The following is a 21,025-nucleotide window of genomic DNA, read 5'->3' on the forward strand; positions in this document are numbered from 1 at the left end:
CTCCTCCCGACTGCCGCTCGCCATTACCCCCACCAGGCCTGCCTTCCCGTTTCGTTCTGCCTCCAGCCCTGGCCCCCGCCTCCGCCGATCTGCCCACTCGGTGGCCAGAGAGGCCCTCCCTCCATAGGGTAGTAACCGTTCGGTGTCCTCTGGCTCAGAGCCGTCCGTGGCGCCCCATGGCCCTTGCCCTGCTCTGACCCCATCCCTCCTGGCCTTCCTCCAGCCTTAGCCGCCCTCTAGGCCCATCCTCAGAACGTGCCATGACACATGCCTTCCTGCTTCTTCTGGTCCTGGCATCTTCGCCGCCTCCGTTCCAGGATGTTTTCTAGCCTCCACCCCGCAAATTCACAGCGGAGATTAAACACTGATTTGGTTGACTATCCCGGTGGGCACTTCCCCTGCTTCCTGAAGCTGGGGTGGCTCAGTGCCCATAGCCTGCGCTGAGCCTGGGGCCGCGTGCCGGTGCGATGTGGGGGCTCCGGGTGCCTTGCTGAGCTTGACCCCAGAGTAGATGTGGGCAGCATAAGGAGAGGAGCTGGGCGATGCTTGGTGGGGCTCCCAGAACGCTTGGTAAAGGGTGGGGCTGGGACTCGGCCCCTTCCTCCGCACCAGGAAGCCCTCCAAGGTCAGGCAGCTCATGTGGGGCCCAGGCCTGGCTCCCTGAGGACCCGGCCAAGTGTGGGACTGGCAGTTCCTCACCATCCCGCCCCGCCCCGCCCGGAGCCTTCTGCCTGCCCTCTTCCCATGCGCCAGCCAGGACGCCTTCCTGGACAGCCTTGGAGCCTCAGGGCCCCGCTTCACAGCCATAGCTGGCCATCCCCACCACCAAGTCCTGTAACGTGTTGGGTGGGTCACTGCGCCGCCCAGACTCTGGCCGTTGACCGCCAGGGGGCAGCAGAGGCTGCCTTCTATGGATCTTCTGGGGCGGGGGTGGGGGTGGGGTGTGCGGGTTAAGTCTAATCCTGTCCAGGTCCCGCTGTGCGTGGCAGGGCAGGTTTGCAGCCTTGTATGGTTTTGAAAGCAGTTTTGTTCTTTCCGATTTTTCCCAGGGCTACTTTTTCTTCCTAAGTAGCTTGCAGTCTATTATTACTGTTCCACGTCATTTGAAAGTTAGTTGCTGGATGACTTTAAACTGAGGTCAAGGCAGAGATCTGGAAGAGTCTTCTGGGTCCCTGCATATGCTCTTTGATGTCCCTGGCTTCATCGTGGACCCATGATGTTCCTAGCTACCAGCAATTGGCCTGGCCAGGCCAGGCTGTGGCCACCCTGCGTGTTCCCTGATGCGACTGCCCAACCTCCGTGTACTGTCTTCCAGCTCAGTACTTCCAGGGCTCTGGCCCAGAAGTCCTTCACCTGCCTCCAGCCCACCACGCTGCCAGCTTCTTCGAATCTCTTACCCTCAATAGCTGCTTCTTCCCAGTCTTCCATAAACGCCTCTGTTGGCCCTGCTCCTCTCACTTCACACAAATTGTCTACACTTTATCTTTTCTTTTCTACCTCTCTTTCCTCTACCCTCTCCAGGCAGGCTTGCCCCTCCCTCCACAAAAAAAGCCCTATCAGGGTCCTTAGTGACCTACACGTTGCTGGACCCAGTGGTCTGTGCTCCACCCTCACCTGCTTGAGCAGCTGATGCTTGTCTGGTTCCCAGGAGCCCACATTCTCCTGGGTTTCCTCCCACCTCCTGGCTGCTCCCTCCAGCTTTTTTGCTGGTTCCACCTCATCTCTCCTACCTCCTAACAGAGGAATGTTCCAGGGCTCAGTCCCTACTGCTGCCCTCCTCCTTCCAAACCCATCTGCCCCCATCACATCCAGGAGCCTGGCTTTAAGTACCAATCCACACTCTTTATCTCCCAGATCCAAAGCTCCAGCACTGGTCACTCTACTGAACTTGAGTCACACACCTAGCAGCAAACATGGCATTTCCACTTTGATGTCCAGTCAGTGTTTTAAACTTTTCATGGGCAAAATTGATCTCCCTCCCAAGCCTACTCCTCCCCCCGCCTCCCTCAGCAGATACAGTGGCAAGTTGGAGTCACTCTGTACTTGTCTCTGCCCTTCCCCTCATACGTACCCAAGCCATCAGGGAATCCTTCAGGATATGCCCAACGTCTCATCCCAACTCTGCCACTACCTGGGCTGAGACACCTGATATGTTTGTCTGGAACAACTGTAGTAGCCCTTGTGTCAGTGTCACCCTTGGCTCCCCATCTCCCACCCCAGAGTCTAGTCTTAATGCAGCAGCCAGAATAATCCATTTAAAACCTAGAGTTGCTACTGAGTCAGATCCTGCCCCCTCCTCTGTTCAGGACCTGGCATTGGCTCTTGCCTTTTCCATAGAAAAATCCAAAGTCCTATGGTGGCTGGCATGGTCCCACAACATCCCCTCTTTAGCCCCCAATCGCCCCTTCTACCCTCTCCCACCTCTCTCAGCATCAGCCTCGATGGCTTCCTGGCTGCTCCTCTCCCAAGCCGGCACATTCTGCCTCAGGGCTTTGCACTGGCTGATCCCTTTGGCTGGAATGTTCCCTGCAGACATCTGCATGGCTTTCTCCCTCTCCAAGTTCTGATCAAACATCCCTTCCTCAGTGAGGCCCACCCTGACCCACCTCCCAACCCTTGTTCTTTTAAAATTTTATTTGGCTGCACCACGTGGCATGTGGGATCTTAGTTCCCCGACCGGGGATTAAACTCGTGTCCCCTGCATTGGGAGCGCGGAGTCTTAACCACTGGACCGCCAGGGAAGCCAGCCCCTAACCCTTATTCTTCATTGTCCTTTACTCCTTATAATACTGATCATCTGCTAACAAACGATATAACTTACTGATTATGTCTCATGTTTCTGGTCTGAATCCAATCCCCCACCTATAAGTCCAAGGAAGGCAGAGCTCTTCACTTTGTTCATTGCTGTACATACAGGTGCTAGAAGAGCACCTGGCACATAGGAAATCTTAATAAATACTTGTCAAATGAGTGAACAATGAATTCCTTTTCAGTTGATAGGCGAATGTGTGCATGTGCACACAGGTGAGAAGGGTGCAGGCAGGGGCAGCTGCTGGTCAGGGAGACCAAGGCCTATGCTTTGGCCCTTTTTCCTGGTCTGTATTATCTTATTTTTCTGTTACAAGCAGTCATAAGAAAAGAAATATTGACGACCTCTGTGCTGCTCTAATTTTGGGGTTTTTTTTTTTTTGGCTGCACCACACGGCTTGTGGGATCTTAGTTCCCCGACCAGGAATTGAACCCGGGCCCTCAACAGTGAGAGCACAGAGTCCTAACAACTGGACCGCCAGGGTATTCCTGCTCTAATTTGTTAACATTTCAGATTTAAAAATTTTTTTTCAGAGCAAATTTTAAAAAGCAAACCAGAAGAAAAAAGACCTGGGAAATTCTTCAAAACATACAAAAATGCTTAGTGATGACCAAGGGCCTGCAGACGCATCCTCGTGGAGGCAGAATGGCTGGAACTTGACAGTCAGAGATACTCATTTTCAAACAGTCTTGTGGACACTTGGCTTTTCGATATAGTGTAGTGGCCACATTGCCTGCCCCCTTGCCCCTGGAGCCTGCTGCCCAGCAATCAGTCTGGAGGAGAACTTGCTTGGAGGTGGCCTCCAGGGGCCAGGGTCCTTCCTCCCCCCCAGCTGTGTATATGTGGGTGAGTGTGTAAGTGTGTGGCAGCGGGGAGGGGTAGGTGGAGCAACTTTCAGCTCATCCCCCTGGTCTGAGAGGCCTGAAGCCAGGCTTGGGGTCTTAAGAGATTCCAGGCAGTCCTGCTGCTGCTCTGACCTGCAGCCTTCTTTGGATGGAGGGAGGTTGAGAAAAGATCCCCGGGGTCTGTCAGCAGGATGGACCCTGCCCTTTATTGCCTCCTGCTCCACAGGAGCCAAGGGTCTCAGGCAGGGCCATGGCCCCACCTGACGAGGAAGACGCCAGAGACCTCCAGAGGGCAGCCTTGCATGCCAGGGGCACTCTGGGCTGCGGCCACCTCTAGGCCAGTGTCCAGCTCTTTTCTGGGGCCACGGGGCTCCTGAGTGAGTCCCCAGGCTGGAGTCAGGCGCCTGGGGCTGTTGAGAACCAGACTCAGGAAGCCCCCCTCTGATCAGCTGGCACTGCCATGGGCCTAGCAGCCACCAGCTTGAGGAAGTTCTTTCTTCAGGGGTTTCTCAAGCCGGCAGCTGCCTTGCCAGTTCAAACTGGATTTTTCCTGCTGCCCTTTCCCTGGCCGCCTAGCCGGGTGCAGGGTCTCTCCTAATGAGGGTTTGATGCCAAGGCCTGGGCAGCTCTGTCCTGCTGGGTCCCAGCTGATTCAGGCCTGCCTCAGGCAATGGGCAGCTTCCCAGTCCCATCCGGGCCAGGCCACCTGGGGCTGCCCTGCATCCTTGCGGCTCTTGCCCTGCCTTGGACTCCCCCACTCAAAACTCAGGCCTCACATACAGGCAATCACTAACCTACCTTTATTCGTAGTAGGTTTTACTATTAATAAAAGATTAGCCTGACAGGGCACAGGACCCCTGGACTTTTGTCCCCAGATTTAAGGCATTGGCAGAGGGTTGACATGGCAGCTAGGGAGGGCAGGGGGCCCTTCTGCAGGGCTTCTGCAGGGCTCAGCTGCCCCCAGCTCAGACCCTCCCTGGAAGCTGCTGGGGATGCACCTCACGTTGCCTCCTTCCGGAGGCCTCTCTCTGTCCCATTTCCTGGGGCCTCATTAATTCCTCCCCACCTCACCCCGTGAGAAAGCAGGTCTGTGCTGAGCCTGGCCCAGGCCCAGAGCTGGGTCTCAGCACACCACTGGCTGGTTTGGGAGGCAGGGTCGGGGTGGAGTAGGGGACTCACCCTGTCCCCACCCTTATCCCAGGGAAAAAGGCAGGGCAGGCCTCCATCACCATCCATGTCCCGGCTCCCACACCACTTTCCAGGAACCCAGGGACCATGGAGATCAAGAATATAAAGCACAGCTGGTCTTATGTATAATATTTATAAAAGGGGGCTGCCAGCCTCTCCATCCCTGCCTCAGATTGGCCCCTGGGGTCTCTGGCTCCCAGGGGCAGACACGTTCTGGGCCTCAGCTTCTTTCTTCTCCCAGCAGTGGAATGTGAGCTATGGCCTGGGCTTGGGGTGGGGGGAGTCCCAGCCTCCCCAGGACTGGTGAAAGACCAGGAAAGTGGTCCCTTGGGGTGTCCACACCAGCCTCACCCTCAAGCATAGGGTGAGGGGGTTCTGCTCCCGGTGGAGGGGATGGGAAAGAGGACCAGATTATCCAAGGGCCTGAGCCCACGAAAGGGGCCTAGGTGACAGAAGGAGGAAAGGCAAGCAGGCTGAGGGAGATGAAGCCCCAGGGTGCAGACCATGGCCCAGGAGCAAGGTGGCGGGATGACTGCAGGCCTAATTCAGCTCTTTGTGCCCCTACAGGCTATGTGACCTTAGGGGGCAGCTGCTGGGCCTCAGTCTATGCACCTGTGCAAAGAGAATAAGGGGCTTGGGTGGGACCTGAGGCAGCAGGAAGGGAGCAGGGGTACAGCCCCACCTTGCTCCCAGCTCAGGAAGCTCCTGTAGGCCAGGAGCTCAGCAGGGTAGTGGCCCGAGGGCCTTGGTCCTGGCTCTAACAAAAACTTCGACAGAGAGGACATGGGGCAGGGCCAAATGCCATAGTGTTCACCACGTCTTTCTCTTCCCCCTCCAACTGGCCACTGGATGGGAGCAGGGGCTGAAGAGTCTGGGCAAGGGTAGGAGGACAAGTAGACAGAACAGGATGGGGGTCATCCTAGTGGCTTCCTCCATGCCGACTGGTCCCCGAGATCCAGTCAATAATGATGAAGCTCAAGCTCATGGTCATCAGCAAGAGGCCAAGGGCAGCAAAACAAAGGGCCTGTGGGGTCAGAAGTCAGGGTCAGGTCTGAGGTCAGGGCCGCCCCCTCATCCCCACACTAGCACACCAACCCCCAAGCCCTTCGCACCAGGATTTTGGGGGTAGATCTTGCAGGTTCCTTCTCTGTGGGCATGATGCGAAAGTAGAAGATGGCAGGGAAGATGAAGATGAGGCATGGGGCAGATGTGGCACCTGCAAAGAATAAGGCATGGCCACCACTGGCTCACGTCCACCTATTGGCTAAGGTTCAGGGTGGACCCTTTAATGAGATCAAACATTCCTTGATGAGGGGAGTCTCGTCTCGAGACTCCACTGGAGAGCTCTGTCTGATTCTGGAGAGCCCATCAGCCCCTCCCCTTGTTCTCTGTCTACCAGGATAGAAGGCTAGTGCCTTTGGTGTCAGAAAACTCTGTCAGTGAATAAAGCTGGCAAAGAGAAAAGGTAGACCAAGAGACAGAGATGAAGTTTGAGGATATTGGGCCCCTGGGTATAGCTATTCCTGAAGGCTTTTCCATTAATTGAGCCAATACATTACTTTCTGTATAATTCATTTTGAGTCGGCTTTCAGACATACAGAACCAAGAGTCCTGTCAGTGATATCAATGATACTCAGCCCCCAGGTCTGTGTGTTGGTCCTTGCAGAGCTGGGTTGCGGAGTCAGTCTCCTGAGTTGGGTCACCCCAAAGATGGCTCAGAATTGTTTGATCTTCCCACTCAGAGCCCCAACTGGGACAGTTGGACAGAACCCTAAACCTATAATCCCATGATCCTGGGGCCCAGTCAAGGCTCTCCACTTAACAGCTGTATGGCTCTCCCTTAATCGCTCTAAACTTCCTCATATGTGAGGTGGGGACAAGAACCAATGAGATCCTCAGTGAAGGCCCCTGGACCCTTGGGCTCCATTCCATCCTCCAGCACCCCCAGCAAGGGTAACTGACTCGGTGGCTCTGAGCCCTCAAAATGGATTAGGAGAGCCTTAAGAACAAATCTCAGATGGGAGGCCAAGCTGTGCACATGGCCAGCAACCATCACTTAAACGTAGGGGACGAGCTTAGGAATCTGCCAGCGTCTGCAGAAGGGAAGTTCTCTGGGGCAGTGCCCTGCCTCCATTCACAGCAGGGCCAGACCCTTACCGATGACCCCGAAGATGCCCAGGATGTTGGGGGCAAAGATGACCAGCAGGTTGATACAAGTGAGCAGGCCAACAGCAATGAGCACATGCCGCAACCAGCTGAACTCGCGGTCCTGAAACAGCATCTGCTGGAGGGCGCGGCGCACCTGGGAAGCAGGGTGGGGAGAGTCGTCAATCTGTCAGCCCCATCAGTCCCACCCCGCCAGTGGTCTGGCCACCTGGCCACTTGCACATTGGCTCACCGGAAACAGAACAATTGGCACTGTGAGTGTGACTGCCGTCAGCACGGCCACGCGCACACACAGGATCAGCACATCAAACGGGTCCACCTTGTTGTAGGTGTGCAGCAGCTCCGACTCCACGCTGTCTGTGGCAGACAGGGAGGGTGGTCAGCAGGAGGTCCAGGGATGGGGTTGGGCTCTGAGCCTGGGTTGACCCTGACACTGAGGAGTGGCAACACACCTCCACAGCTGCAGGGCACAGTTAGGCATCACAGACCTAATGAACGCCTATAGTATGCAGGGTGCCATGGCCACTGGCCAGCCCCTTGCCCCCCAGCCTGGCCTCTGCCTCTGCCCCCACGGTCCAGCCATACCGTAGAAGGTGAGGTAGCCGAAGAGGGCGGCCAGGAAGTACATGACATACATGACGGCGATGGACAGGTTGGAGATGTGCTGCATCTTCCTCTTGGAGGGGCTATGGGGCAGCAGGGGAGGGGATTGGTGCCAAGCTGGGCCACATTGGGAAACCCCCATGTGTCCTGGGGTCTCTCTCTGGCACCACACCCTCACGATCTGGTAGCTGAGGGAGCCTCCTTCTTGCCCCCGGTCGCCCCTTGTGGCAGCCATGGAGACCTTGGATAAAATGACTTGGCTCCTGTCACTCTTTCCTCCCTTTAGGACCATATCCATTCTCCCCTGACCAACTCAAGGCAGCCCCCTCCCCCTCTCCCAGCCACGGATACCTACTCCTTGAGCTCTGTATAGATGGGCAGCACCTCAGGGTGGCAGACAAAGGCGAAAGCCATGATGGGGATCGTGTATGCCGTCTGGCAAAACAGGGATTCTGTGTCAGAACAGCCCCTGACACTCTCACCAGGCCCACTGCCCCCTCCCTGGTCTGTTGCAACCTGTGTGTTGAGGGTGAAGTAGCTCGGGGTGCAGAAGGCTGCGGCCTCCGTCTCAACCTGCAGCCCCGCCTCCTCCCTGATGACCTCCACGAGGCTGAAGTTGCCTGTCACGTTGGCTAAACTGGGGGACAGCGGGCAGGGCACGTGGAACTTTTTGTAGATGACCTAGGTGGGGGCAGGGAAGGATGAGGGTATCAGGGCCAGGCTAGGCTGCCTGTGGAGTCACTGTGAAGCCACATCTAGATCAGGACTGGAGGAGCTGCCTTCTGACCCAGGCTTCCCAGAAAGACCTGCCCCCCTCCCTTGGCCAGTGTGGCGGGGGGGGGGGGGTCACTCACTGCAATTAGGAAGAACACCATGCAGCTGAGAGAGAAGCCACTGGAGTAGCCTAGGTAGCCTGTAAAGTTGGGGAGGGGGGTGGTGAGACCAAAGGTCCCCTCCCATGCATCCCTCTAAGGCCCTGGCCCTGCCACACTCACCAAGCTGCCGCATCAGTGCCAGAGGCAGAATGACGATGACAGAGACCAGGATCACCAGGTAGTTTCCATTCATGTACCAGTCCCTGCAGGGACGGGAGTGGGGAGCTGATGTTAGAGTCCACTCAGCCTCGGGTGATGGGGCCGCCTGACCCCCAGCCAGGGTTACCTGTGGTGCCACTGAGTGATCTCTGAAGAATACATGTCCACAGCTCTGAGCCTCCCTTTCCCCATCTGCAAAATGGGCCCACTCCCAACACTCTCCTGGACAAGGTGAGGACTAATACACTCAGCTCCTGCTTGGTAACCATTACAATTACAGTCACTGTGGTTGTTTTTCCTAGGACACACAGGTCTGGGTCCATCCTCCCCATGGAGTGGCCCCAAGGGGCCCGGGGGGGTGGGTGGGATGAAAGGACCTGGGTCTGAGGCATTTTCCGTGGGGGTCTCAGGGACTTGCCAACCACCTGAGCTCCTTGTGGTTCCCCCCAGCATCTGCATCCTGCATCATCCTGCCCCACGCCCTCAATGGACAGTGGACACAGGGAGCTAAAGGGATGAGGAATGAGACCTTCCTTCAAGGGCAAACCCAAAGGCCAACTCCTTGGGAAAGGCCCCCAGGGCCTGGCGGCAGAATCCTGGCTGTTTCCTTCCTCCCAGAGCTACTTGCAGCCATGCAGCCTTTCTGCTTGCCGGGGCTGTATTGTCAAGGGCAGGGCCTGGCTATCTTCTCTGCTCCTACCCACAGAACATGCTTATGCCATGAGAACTGGCTAAACTGATGATAGGCAACTGGGACACTGTAGGCTTAATTTCTTGGTTGGGGCGAGGTGGTGGAGAGGCTAACACCCAAGCCACGGTCAGGAATAGCAGGAGCTTAGCGCTAAGCCTGAGGTTCTCAGGTGCTCTCTGCTCACAGGCTGGGTCCACGGCTAGGCGGGCCAGCTTCCTCAGCCTCAGACTACCCCCTGCCCCACATGGCCCTCCTGGGAGTCTTCCCCAAGGTGCTTCATAAACAAGTGTGCACTGAATGGTAGCTCTGCCAGCAGCTCTCTGCGCCCCACCTCCACCCTGTCTTGTCTCTCCCACTAGCCCAGCCTGGGCTCTGCTAGTGGTGGACATAGAGGGTTAGACTAGGGCCTCCCACCCTCACCCAGCCCCGCCCCACCCTGGGGCTCACGAGGTCCGCTCCTCCAGGTTCAGGAAGGTCTGTATGACAAGGGGCAGCTCGGACTTGATGATGTACAGGTAGCTGGACATGGCTGGGGGGAGAGAGGCAGGTCAGCCAAACCAGCCAGCCTTCAGCCTGTCCACCGTCCATCACCTGCCCATCAGCCTCACCTCCGATGTTCTGCAGCGCAATGGCCAGGGCTGCCGCCAGCTTTCCTGGGGTCCCAAAGGCACGGTAGCCCAGCTGCTCATAGGCACGGATGCCTGTGGGGACAGGGAATCAGGACAGTCAGGAGTGCTCTCCCCAGCCCACCCCTCCCTGCTACAGGCCAGGTTTGGGGCTCACCCACGATCCCTGAGGACTTGAGTAGCAGGTGGATGGAGTAGCTGGAGAGCAAGGCGACGGCTGTCAACAGGAACCTGGGGAAGGTGGACGAAAAGAGGTTGCTGGGGCTCCTCTGGCAGGCAGGGGGCAATGAGCTCCGGGAGGCCTGGGTGTGCGGGGTCTGTGACCCAGGTGTCTGGACCCCCAACATGTGTGGATGCAAACTCAGCAGGCCCCAGGGGTGGTGAACATCACCTGGGCTGACCCAGGGTGGCCATGACCCAGAGGGGACCCTCTGAGCACCATCGCCCCTTGAGATCTTGGAAGAAACATGTTTTCCATTTAGGCTGCAGGGCAGAGCTCTGAGGTAAGGACACGTGTACCCACAGAAGGCCTGGCCATGGGGTTTATCCATCATGTGTAAATGTAGTAGGACAGACTCAGTCCTGTTAGGCTGGCCCCGTGTTGTCATCTCAGCAGGTTTACTGGGAAATAAGGTATACTTGTCTGGCCACGGCTGTTTTTTTCAGCTGTGGTTTGGGTTGAGTGTAAGTGCCCACCCAGTGCAGCCTGGGTCTTGTGACAGGAAACTGGCAGGTCCTGGGAAGTCAGGATTGGTGGCCTGTTTAGGGCTCCTATCTTTAGAAGGTTTGCTGAGGGCACTCACAGGAAAAGGATGATGCCCGTATTGGCCATGGCGTAGGCGAGCCCCAGGATACCACTGCCCATGATGGCGTTACTGAGGTTGAACACTGACATCCCGAATGATGTCTTCCCCTCGAACTGCAGGCACCAGAGTGAGACGGGAGGGGTGGGATGAGTTAGCAAGTTGTGGAGGGTAAATCAACATTCCCTCGCACCATCCCTTGGCCTCCCATCGCTGCCCCATAGCACCTCATTACTGCCCTCAAGCTCCCAGGGGTGCCCCCGAGCCCCTGACGGCCACCCCTGCTCACATCAGTGAAGTGTGGCTCCTTGCTGGGACTTTTTGGTAGGAAGCCTTCACCCTCAACACAGATCCGTCCAGGGCCCTCGACCCTGCAGGCACAGACCAGCCAGGCAGCTCAGCTCCAGCCCCTTGCCCTGCACCCTGCCCTGCCCTAAGCCATGAATGAGTCCCTCGCTCACCTCTGGTTGCCAGCCGTGGGGGTGGCGACAGGGAGTAGCCCCTCCAAGTGTTTGCCGTTGGGTACCAACTCTACCATCTCCGTCTGCAGAGGTGCCTCCATGGCTCAGGGACCACCACCAGGAACACTGGCTCTCACACTGATGCAGTCAGAAGTCTACAGAGCAGGCAGTCCCTCTGGTTATCCCCGCTCCTTGGGCTCACAGCCCAGACTCCCACAGGAAGTGTGCAGCTGTAGCACACCTCCCAGAAGTTCACTGAGGACATACATGTTCATGCAGCTCTGCCTGCTGCCACCCTGGAACCTGCCATTGAGGGGCAGAGCTCGGATACCTGAGTTCTCCAGGACATTCTGAGGCAACACCTCAGCCAGTACCTAGCACTCCCCTGCCACATATACATACCGACCCAGGCAAGCCCTTGGGGCCTCAGTTTCACCATCTGTGAAGTAAAGCTCAGTTGGATGACCTAAGCTCAGAGCCCAGTGGTGTCAGGACCCCAGGAGGCTGAGTCCCAGGCCACCAGACCCCACTCTGGGGATGGGTCCTGGACTGATTGCCCCTCCCTGATGTTAATACTGGGAGACAGTTTCCTGTGCCCTGTGTGCCAGGGGCCTCCTAGCCAACCTAGAATGGCACTGCCCGACGGCTGGAGGCCTCGGGAGAGGGCGAGGGCTGTGGGCCCTGTTCCCAGCCACCCGGCGGGCTTTGCTGGCAGCCAGAACAAAGGTCCCTCTGTGGGCTGAGAGCTGGCGCTGGGAACGGCAGGCGCAGAGGCTACCCCCCCGGAGCCAGGAGGCCTAAGGCGGTGCTGGGTGGCTGGACACCTGGACCCTGCCCGCTTGGCTGCAAAGGGCCCTCAGGGGCCTTCCAGGAAATGGGTGCCCTGGGGCCCAGTTCTTTGGGCCACACAGGCCTCACCCTCCGCACAGCTCTGGCCTCAGGGCCATGTTCTCTTTCAAGACTCTCCTCCCCTGCTGGGGAACACCCCACCCTTAGGTACCCACACTTTGAGGAGACTCCCCACTTCCTGGAGTCCCAGGTCAGGAACTCAGAACCTTGGCCAGCTGTAGATGGGCCTGGACCACTGGATCAGTCTTCCCTTCCCTGTGCTCAGGGCATAGCTCTGCTGGACCCCAAAGGGATCAGCTCCCCTCCTCCCCAGGCCCAACTCTGCCCGCTGCCCAGACAACTCGCTAGCCCCTCTCCCATCACTGGCGCTGGGAGTCACCTAGCCCATGCCCAGAAGGTACCTGGGCATAGTGTCCCCAGGATCTATAAGGACATCCTGAAGGCCAGATAGGCCAGCAGGAGATCTGAGGCCAGAGTGGAGACCAGGGAGGGGGCAGCACTGCCAGGCAGGTCAGCCAGAGGCTAGTCTTGATGTCATGGCAGCCCCTCCACTTGGGAACCCTGAATCCTGCCCCAAATCCCCCATCCCCACTCCAGATCCTGAGGGTCTTAGGTCTGCTCCTGAAGCTGGAGCACCAGGGGTCTCAAACTCAGCATTCAGGGCTAGGGTGGGTAGGAGAGGCTAGGCTCAGGACTCGGGCCTCAGGCCACAGGCCCTGGTGTTCTGGAGGCAGCAGCCACACAGAACTGACCAGAGGACCTCCCTGCAATGGCCCCAGGCAGCCCCAAGCCAGAGTTCAGATCCTAGGTACCTCAGTCCTGAGTACCCCATACCTGGCACCCTTGGACCCCTCAACCTACCTCTCCTTCCTCTGATGCTGGCATCTGAACCCTTCTCTCCTCCAGCCTGTCCACATAGGATCATGACAATTTGAGCATCTCTTCTAACGCCCTCTTCCCCTGGACCAGAGTCCCTAAGGTAAGCCTATCTTCTTCATGACCCTGCCCTGAGCCTCGCCAACAGCAGCCCTCCAAGGATACCAGCACCTGGTCTCCAGAGTCACTCCAGAGTGCCCCCTGGCTCTCAGCTGGGGTTGCCCTTGCCTGGCCTTCCGCCCGGGGCAGGCTTGGACAGGCCCTCCGAGTGTGCTGAGTCAGCAGCCTGGACAAAGCACTCTTCTCTGCCTTAATATTCTTCCCTAGTAGCCAGGCAATGCCTCCAGGGAGACCACAGCCCATGGCATGGTCATGGCCAAAGTGCCTGAGGCCCTGGCTCCAGGCTCCCCATCCCCTCAAGCAGGACCTGGGCCTAGACCTTCAGGTCCTGCCTATTACTCACGACCAGTCACTGATGGGTCTCAGGCTGGCCTGAGATCCCAGAGAGGACATAGAATACCCCTCTTCAAGTGGCTTCCAGTCTGGAAGGGACAAAACCCACATAGACATCCCCCACCCTATGGCTCCTGCAGGGGAACCCCAGCACATAGTGTGGCTTTTAACCAAGCCACATAGTGCTGGGACTCAAAAAAGAAGAGAGAGGGGCATCAAGGAAGGCTTCCTGGAGGAGGAGGTGAGGGAGCCAGTTCTGAAATTCCAGCAGGAGCCCCCAGGATGTGGAAACAAGAAAGAGTATCTCAAGCAGAGTGCACAGCATGGGCAAAGGCCCTGAGGTATGGTATAAGGCAGGCTGTGAGGATAGAATGAAGGTTCCGTGGCTATAGACAAGCCTGAAAGGGCCTTGAAGTCAAGGTCAAGGAATCTGTACTTCAGTTAGGGCAAGGCTAAGGGCTGGGGGGCCAGGGTAGAGATTAGTACTGGCCTGACATGTGGACCTCCAGGCATTTCCTGAGGCTGGGCAGCCCATTTTTGAGAGTTCCTGTCTCTCAGGCCTGCCGCCTGCCAGGCTCCTTTGCATCGGGTATCGGAGTAGACTCAGGGGATAGCCCCTGCCTGAGGAAAGCTGCCAGCAGATTCTGACCAACTGTGGGAAAAGCCCAGAGTGGACACTCTGGATCTGAGGCCTGACCTGGCCCTGCCTCACCATGTGACCATGGACAAAGTATTCCCCACTCAGGACCTCAGTGTCTTCCTGTCTTCTGGGGGTTCTGTGAGGTTTGACCAAAGGTGGGGACAGAGTGAGAAGCCTCCCTGAGGACTTCGCCCCCAGAGCAGACCACAGGCTCCCAGAGAGGGATCAGGCTCTTGGGTGGGGAGATCACTGCGACCTTGGGCAGATCATTAGAATGGCATCTGTCATGGGTGTAGCATCGGTTCAGGCAGTAAATCGATGGTCCAGGCCACTGCCCTGGGGCCTGTTTGCTCTGTGGAGAGATAAGGCGGGGGTGCAGAAGCCATGGGGATAGCATAGCAGGTAATGCCCGCCCACGCAAACACCACAGGGTGAGAATTCGTCAGGCACACCTCCTCGACAGGCGTTGAGTTTGGCTAATTAAAGATTTCGAGATCCAGGAATCCAGGCCACCGTGGGGCCACTGCTTGTGTCACCTGCTATGGGAAGCTAACCTCTCTGTCCCCACATCCAGGGCCTTGGAGCCACCAGGGCTCTGAGCCCGGCTTTCCTCCCCAGTGTTCAGGGACGTGAGTGGGTCTGCAGTAGCAGGCTAACTACAGGGACACAGTCACACTGTCCTTCTTCCCTCGGTTCTGTAGCCACATGTGCTGGTGGAGGCACAGACCCCACAGAGCTTGCTGCCATGGCCCCCAGTCTCCTTGTGCCTGGGCAGCCCTCACCTTAGCTCAGATCTCAGGTGAGAGGCGGCTGGCCTGGCTTAAGGGTCCACTGTGGTCATCCCTGGGGGCCCACGGATGAGGGCTGCCCCCAGTTCTAGTTCACCAGTCCTTACTTACCACTCCCCTCATTAGCTGAGAGAAGGTGACCCTCCCTAGAGCCCCTTTGCCCACCCGCTTCTCCAGGTTTCAGAAGGATAACACCCTCCTCGGACAAGCTATCAGTTAACAGGGAAACTGGATTCAACAGACACATCTGGATTGTATGTTCTCAAGGCAAGAGTCACAGAGATTGGTGTGGAGCTGATTGCTGAGGTCAGGGGTCTAGGGACAGGGTGTGTGTGCGGGGTGTTCGGGACGCGGGAGGATACTAAAACAAACCCCTTGCCCCTCCACCAGACCCACAACTCCAGATTTTGACCTCAGCAGATCCAGTCTTCCATCCACTACTCCCCCATTGCCAACAACACCGAGTAAGTGGCTAGTGTGTGGCCAACATATGGCTGGTACTGAGCGGGTAGCATGCAGGAGGGGAAGGCAAATGGTGCAGAGCACTGATGTGTTGGCCACACCAGCCCCTCATCCCCTAGCTCTCTGGTCCGGTGCTTCTGTGTTCCGGGTATCCGGAAGTGTCTAGGAGGATCTGAGGGCCCCAGCTGGGGCCGGAAGATGGACTTTCCTGTGACAGGGTACATTTTCTAAACCTAACAGATGCTTAGCATTGGGTCTATCCCCAGACACCTAGGCCTCCCCTTCTGCCCACCCCTGGACCCTCCTTGCTCAGATTGCCCCCAGTGGAAGCTGCAGTCGGAACCTCTTGCCTCAAGACTGGGCCAGAGCCAGCAGCAGCCCCCCCCCTCTCCCGCCCACTGCCAGCCTGCTGAGAAGGATGTGCAGCCTGAGGCTCAGCTGAGGCAAAGGACAGGACATCACGTGCCTGTGGCCCCCCCAGGGGCAGGGGAGACCCCGAGCCAGCCAGCCCAAACTCCTCCCTGCTGACTCGGAATCCCCTGGAGGCGGCCAAATATTTGGACAGCCGGACTTCTGGCCCCAAAGAAAGCCGGAGCGGGGGCCTGGGGCAGCTCAGGACTCACTGGAGACCCCAATGGGGGGGCAGGAGGCAAGGTCAGCCCAGAGGAGAGGCGCCATCCAATGTCAGGAAGAAGCAGAGAGAGTCGGAGGGAGGGAAGAGAGAGACAGGGAGAGAAAACACACACACATGATATCTGTGTCCATGCATACTGATCCAGACCAAGAGACAGGCACGGGGAGATAAAGAAATGCAGACGGATCTAGAGGGACACAGATAGAGAAGAATACACAGAGGGATGGGTGGATAGACATTCAGACAGGGAGACAGACAACCAGATAAGTGAGAGACAGATCGACAGAGATGGCCAACCATTTAGAGATAGCCAGATGGAGAAAGAGACAGAGAGACAGCAAGACAAGACAGAGCATCCCAGAAGGTGCAAGAAGTAGAGGGAGCCAGAGGCCCAGGTGAGGGGGCAGCAGGCCCAGTGGGCACTGCAGGGATGCCACAGCATTTCCAGGTTCCTACAAGGGCAGGTTATGCTCCCATTAGCCAGGTGCAGACATCCAGAGGGTGGGGCTGAGCCCACTGGGGCCACAGGCCAGGCCCAGCTGGAAAGCTCAGAGCCCCCTAGTCCAGCACCCACGGCTTGCCTACCCACACAATAGGAAAGGTATACGGAGACGACAGTCAGTTGAAGTGACCCCCATCCTCAGCAGCCATGCACGTGTGTAGACGTGCTGGCTGAGAGGCTGTGTACAGGACGTGGCCCGCAGAGCGGAAATTCAAATCCAAGCCACCCCAGGCCGCTGGCCGGAAAGCCCCTCCTGCCCAGCAGCTGGTCCTTCCCTTCGGCCCCCAGAAGCCCTGCCTGGTCCTCTAGAGCGCCCCCACCATGCATCTGTCTTATCCAAAGTCCAGCCCTCCGTCCACCAGATTGAGTGTGCACAGGCACACAGTAGGTACTCAGTAAATATTAAATGAATGGAATGGGTTCAAGGTCTTTGGCAAGCCTCCACCCCATTTCACCTGCTCCAAGTGGCGCCTGGCTCCCCAGCCATGTCTGCACTGGAACATCCTCCTGCAGTGCCCCTATCCTATTATGGTATAGACTGCACATCCCACCCCAGTTTTCTGTGCACACAGATGCCAAAACTGTACCTCTCTTGTAGCCAACCACTTCCCCAAAACATTTTCCCCCTCAGACTGAGTGCCTGCACCCTGCCCAGCCCAGACTTTCAGGGTGCACTCAGTTCGGCTCAAAAACCTTCCCTGCCCCCACCCAGAGACCATGAACCACCCAGCTTGTCCTGTTGCACCTCAGTTTCTCCACTTTTCCAGGGCTCTAAGGCTACTTGCTAGGGCAGCAGGCACTAGGACAGGAGCAACCAGCTCTCATGCTCTTGCCACCTGGAGCCTGGATGGGGGGGGGTGTTTGTGACATGGGCCCAAAGAACCAGTACAGAACAAAGGGTGGCTTGGGAAGCCAGTGAGGACAGTGGCTCTATGGGCCCAGGCAGAACAAAGTTCTGAGATGTACACCCCCACCCTCCCCAGAGACACAGCCCCCAGCCCTCAACCTCAAGGAGTCCGAGATTCTCATTACTGATCCCAGCATTCCAGCCCTCTTAGGGATGTGCCAGGCCTGGCCTCATCCACCCCTGATTTTTCCCACCTTTGGTGCTTCCTGCAGGAAGCCTTCCATGTTTGTGCAGAACCTCCCCCTCTCAAAATGGACCTGTCCTTGGATCTCTCCAGCTTGCTATGCTCCAGACTGAGAACCTCTGAGGCATTTGCTTCCTTTCCAGAAGGAAGTGAGCCCCCATGCCAGACTGTGTACTAAAGAGGAAGGGCCCCTTTCAGGTCCAGCACAGTGGCTGAAGGCAGTCATGGAAGGAAGGACAGGACTGGCAGGCTGAAAGAAGGATGGGCCTGGGTCGAGGTGGCTCCCACGGTGCAAGGACCTTTGACTTAGTCTCCCTCAGACCTGTCCCAAAGCCTACACCTGGGCTCAGGGCTCAGGTCACTGTGGGGGGAAAGGATGGATTCCCACAGGCCCCGCCCCTGGCCTCCCCCTCCCCGGGTGTAAACAAACGCACGCACTCGCTGTGGCCAATCGAAGGGGCCAATCGGGTGGGGGCGGGCTCCTACAAACCTAGTCCCGGTCCTTTCCCTCCGCCCCTGAACGCACTGTCAGCTCTAGGAGCTCAGACCGAGCCCCGCCCTCAATCCAGGGAGCCACGCTCGCCCTGTGCCCGCCGTGCCCGCTGGCCTGGCTGCAAATGGCACGGACTCTGGGACCAACATGTGCCACGCGGCCCCTCAGGCTGCCTGGCCCGATCTGCCCTCAAGCCCCTGCCTAACGCAGCGGGATAAATATACCCTGACGCCCGGCGTGCCAGCGGGCCGATTTGCTTGTCAGGCGCCGGTCGGGGCAGCGCTCCAGGGCCTGCTCCCGGCCCTCTTAGGCCCCCCTCCGGGCCCTCTCGAGCTCGCGCCCTTGGACCGTGCCTCGGGAAACCCATCGCGTGCCACCCTAGCCCCCAACAAGGCGTCCTGTGACCCCAGCCCTGGGTGCCGCCGACCTCCTGCTATCCCGCCCGGCCCTGCGAGAGGCCCCAAGACCACGAGGTGCTCCTCCCAGGACACTAGCTCAAGCTGGGAGCTGGCGGGTCCCCAGACCTGCGCCTGGAGCGCTCGGGGCTTTGGCTCCCCAGAGGCTGGGGCGCCTGCCCGGAGCCAGGGCGGGCGAGGGGACCTGCCCAGAGCCCAGCTCTGGACGCGAAAGCGGACAGTAGGGCTCTGCCCGCTCGGTGCCCCTGGACGGGGGGTCGGCGCCCCCAGCAGTACCTGGCCTCGCGGGTGAGGACGCGCGATGCTCCGCTCGGGCCGGTGCTGTCCGCTCTGCTCCCGGCTGAGCGCAGCGGCAGGGGATGAAGGGCGCTCGGCCCCGCCCCCGGCCCGCCCCTGGCCCGCCAATCCCCCGCGGCCAGCAGGAGGAGGGGCAGGTCTGCGGAGAGGCGGGGGCCCTCCACTGGCCTGGAGCAAAGGGGCAGCCCGAGCGCTAAGGAACCTTAGGAGAGCAGCTGCTGCGGGAGGGGCTCAGTTGAATCTTGTTGGGGGAATGCTTTAGTCCAAAGCAGATTCTCTCTGAGGTCTCTGAGCGCCCCCTAAGCCCTGAAATGCTCTGCCCTCACTTCCCTCAAGCCAGAAGGGGCTCTTCAGCTAAGAGGAATGGGAACAGGGCCATGCTTAATCTCAGCGAAGGATGCCTTGAATGGGGGACTTTCACATCACTTAGGCACAAGATGTCTTTTCTGCCTGCCTCACCCTTCCCAAGCAGAGGTGGGATAGGGTGAGGACAGGGGTTCCCTGCATCAATTCTGTCTTCACTCCAGATACTCAGAAGAGATTGAGGGTAGACAAGGGTAGGGGCAGTGAGGACGGGGCGGGGGCGGGCAGGGGGTGCGGGAAGCAAGTCTTGGAGTCTTGGCTCACGCTGAGCCTTGTCTGGATCTCCCTGGCCATGCCCCCATTTCCTTATTTCTAAAGAGTAGGAGAGGGGCTTCCCTGGTGGCGCAGTGGTTGAGAGTCCGCCTGCCGATGCAGGGGACACGGGTTTGTGCCCCGGTCCAGGAAGATCCCACATGCTGCGGAGCGGCTGGGCCCGTGAGCCATGGCCACTGAGCCTGTGCATCTGGAGCCTGTGCTCTGCAACGGGAGAGGCTACAACAGTGAGAGGCCCGCGTACCGCAAACAAAAACAAAAACAAAAATAAAGAGTAGGAGACAGCTGTGTCTGCCCATGGGAAGTGGGGCCTGGGACTTGGTGCCTCAGGGGAAGGGGTTTTAGGGTGACCCCACCTGGCTGAGGGCTCCTATCCCACCCCTGCCTGCTTCCCACACAAGGCCTTAGTGCTCAGAGGTGTGTGGTGGGTGTTAAGGCCCACCAGCCCAGGAACAACCAGCAGGGAGCTGGGGGAGGCCTTGACCTTGGGGGTGAGCTAGGGGGGGTGTTTGCAGAACAGCTGTGTCCCTTGCTTCTCAGCCACTGGCTCTGATCCGATTAATCCATGGCCTCTGCTGTTCCTAGTCAAGCTGGATGTCTCTGTGTCATGTCTGCCCCCCTCCCTGGTATTGGGGAGAATGCCCTCAGAGGACAGGCCTCACCCCTTCCCTGTCCTGGGCTGGGAGTCAGGACTCCAGGATTCCCTTCCGCCCGACTTACAGCACCCCCACAGCCAAGCCCTAGCGTACCTCAGTTTCCCTCTGCGTCACAAGGAAATGGCTCTGGCTTTTCCCCTGGCCTGAAGGCAGTGGGTTAAGGGGAAGCTGTGAGCCAAGGGGACTCAGCTTTGGCTGGGAGTACCAGGGGATGGGAGGACTAAAGAGAAAGGCATTGGGATGGTGGCACTTCTTGAAAACCTCAAACAATCTAAGCTCCCTCCCTGCTGATGGCTGAAAAATAGGAAGGGACCGGCTCTACCCCTTGATCTGGGGCTGGTGTAATCCCAGATCACAGCTTACTTTGGTCATGAGAGACCCTAAGATTCTCACCCTTTGAAGGGGCTTGAGGACTGCCTGTGGGACAGAGTCAGATAGGAGAGGTGTTGACCAGGGTCTCAGGTCTGCCCCCCACCTCCCAACTCCAGACACCCTGGATGCTCACAGAAGCCATTTGCAAAGGGCTGGGTGCTCCTATTGGCAGTTCCTGAGGAGCCAGGCCTGGCTTCAAGGTCACCCAGCATGTGGGTGTTGGGGTCCTCAACCCAGACTGGAGGGAGCAGGGGCCAGCTGGGCTGGGTTGCTGTGGGAGCCCTGAGGGTGGTGTGAGGTGGGGTCCCTGGGCCAGGCCAGTTGTGGCCAGGCTGGGGGAGGGGCTGCCCGATTGTTGATGCTAGGCCTGGGCCGCAGCCAGGGCGAGCACAGCTCAGAGGCCTTTCCCACCACCTGCCAAATCTCCCAGCCCAGCCTGAGGTGTCTGGACAGTTGGCAGCCATTATGGGGCTCTGAGAGGTACCAGGCACCTTCTCCCAGAGGCTGGAGGGAATGTCTATCTATACAGCTGCGGTGCTGGGGGCAGCCACCTGGAGTGGAAGAGGGGGAGCTTTATGTCAACCTTCGGCCCAGTCCCCTACCTCCACTCCCCCGTCTCCAGAATCTGAGACAC

General features: G+C 58.3%; 1 protein-coding gene across 2 annotated transcripts; it reads right to left on the reverse strand.

Moving 5' to 3' along the window:
* Window positions 1–4,435: 4,435 nt before the first annotated feature.
* On the reverse strand, window positions 4,436–18,798 carry SLC38A3 (solute carrier family 38 member 3). 2 transcript variants are annotated; one of them, XM_032650227.1, is made up of 17 exons: window positions 18,707–18,738; window positions 14,301–14,396; window positions 11,227–11,381; window positions 11,055–11,136; window positions 10,766–10,881; window positions 10,120–10,193; window positions 9,945–10,037; window positions 9,784–9,865; window positions 8,607–8,689; window positions 8,466–8,524; window positions 8,128–8,292; window positions 7,967–8,046; window positions 7,594–7,694; window positions 7,241–7,365; window positions 7,000–7,144; window positions 5,955–6,058; window positions 4,436–5,866 (listed from the first exon to the last, which is right to left on the reverse strand). In XM_032650227.1, the coding sequence occupies exons 3-17, from the start codon at window positions 11,325–11,327 to the stop codon at window positions 5,762–5,764; spliced, it is 1,515 nt and encodes a 504-aa protein (XP_032506118.1). In that variant the 5' UTR covers window positions 11,328–11,381; window positions 14,301–14,396; window positions 18,707–18,738; the 3' UTR covers window positions 4,436–5,761. The 2 variants fall into 2 exon arrangements, with proteins under 2 accessions (XP_032506118.1, XP_032506117.1); XM_032650226.1 differs by lacking the exon at window positions 14,301–14,396 and having other exon boundaries at window positions 18,707–18,798.
* Between the last annotated feature and the right edge of the window lie 2,227 nt (window positions 18,799–21,025).

This window comes from Phocoena sinus, chromosome 11, assembly GCF_008692025.1.
Source record: "Phocoena sinus isolate mPhoSin1 chromosome 11, mPhoSin1.pri, whole genome shotgun sequence".
NCBI lineage: Eukaryota > Metazoa > Chordata > Mammalia > Artiodactyla > Phocoenidae > Phocoena > Phocoena sinus.

Coding starts and splice junctions, on each gene's coding strand:
- SLC38A3 (XM_032650226.1), bottom strand. CDS start 11,327: ATGGAGGCACCTCTGCAGACGGAGATGGTAGAGTTGGTACCCAACGGC. Junction 8,525..8,606: donor GGCACTGATGCGGCAGCTTG/GTGAGTGTGGCA, acceptor CCAACTTTACAG/GCTACCTAGGCTACTCCAGT. Junction 8,047..8,127: donor ACTTCACCCTCAACACACAG/GTTGCAACAGAC, acceptor CTGTTTTGCCAG/ACGGCATACACGATCCCCAT.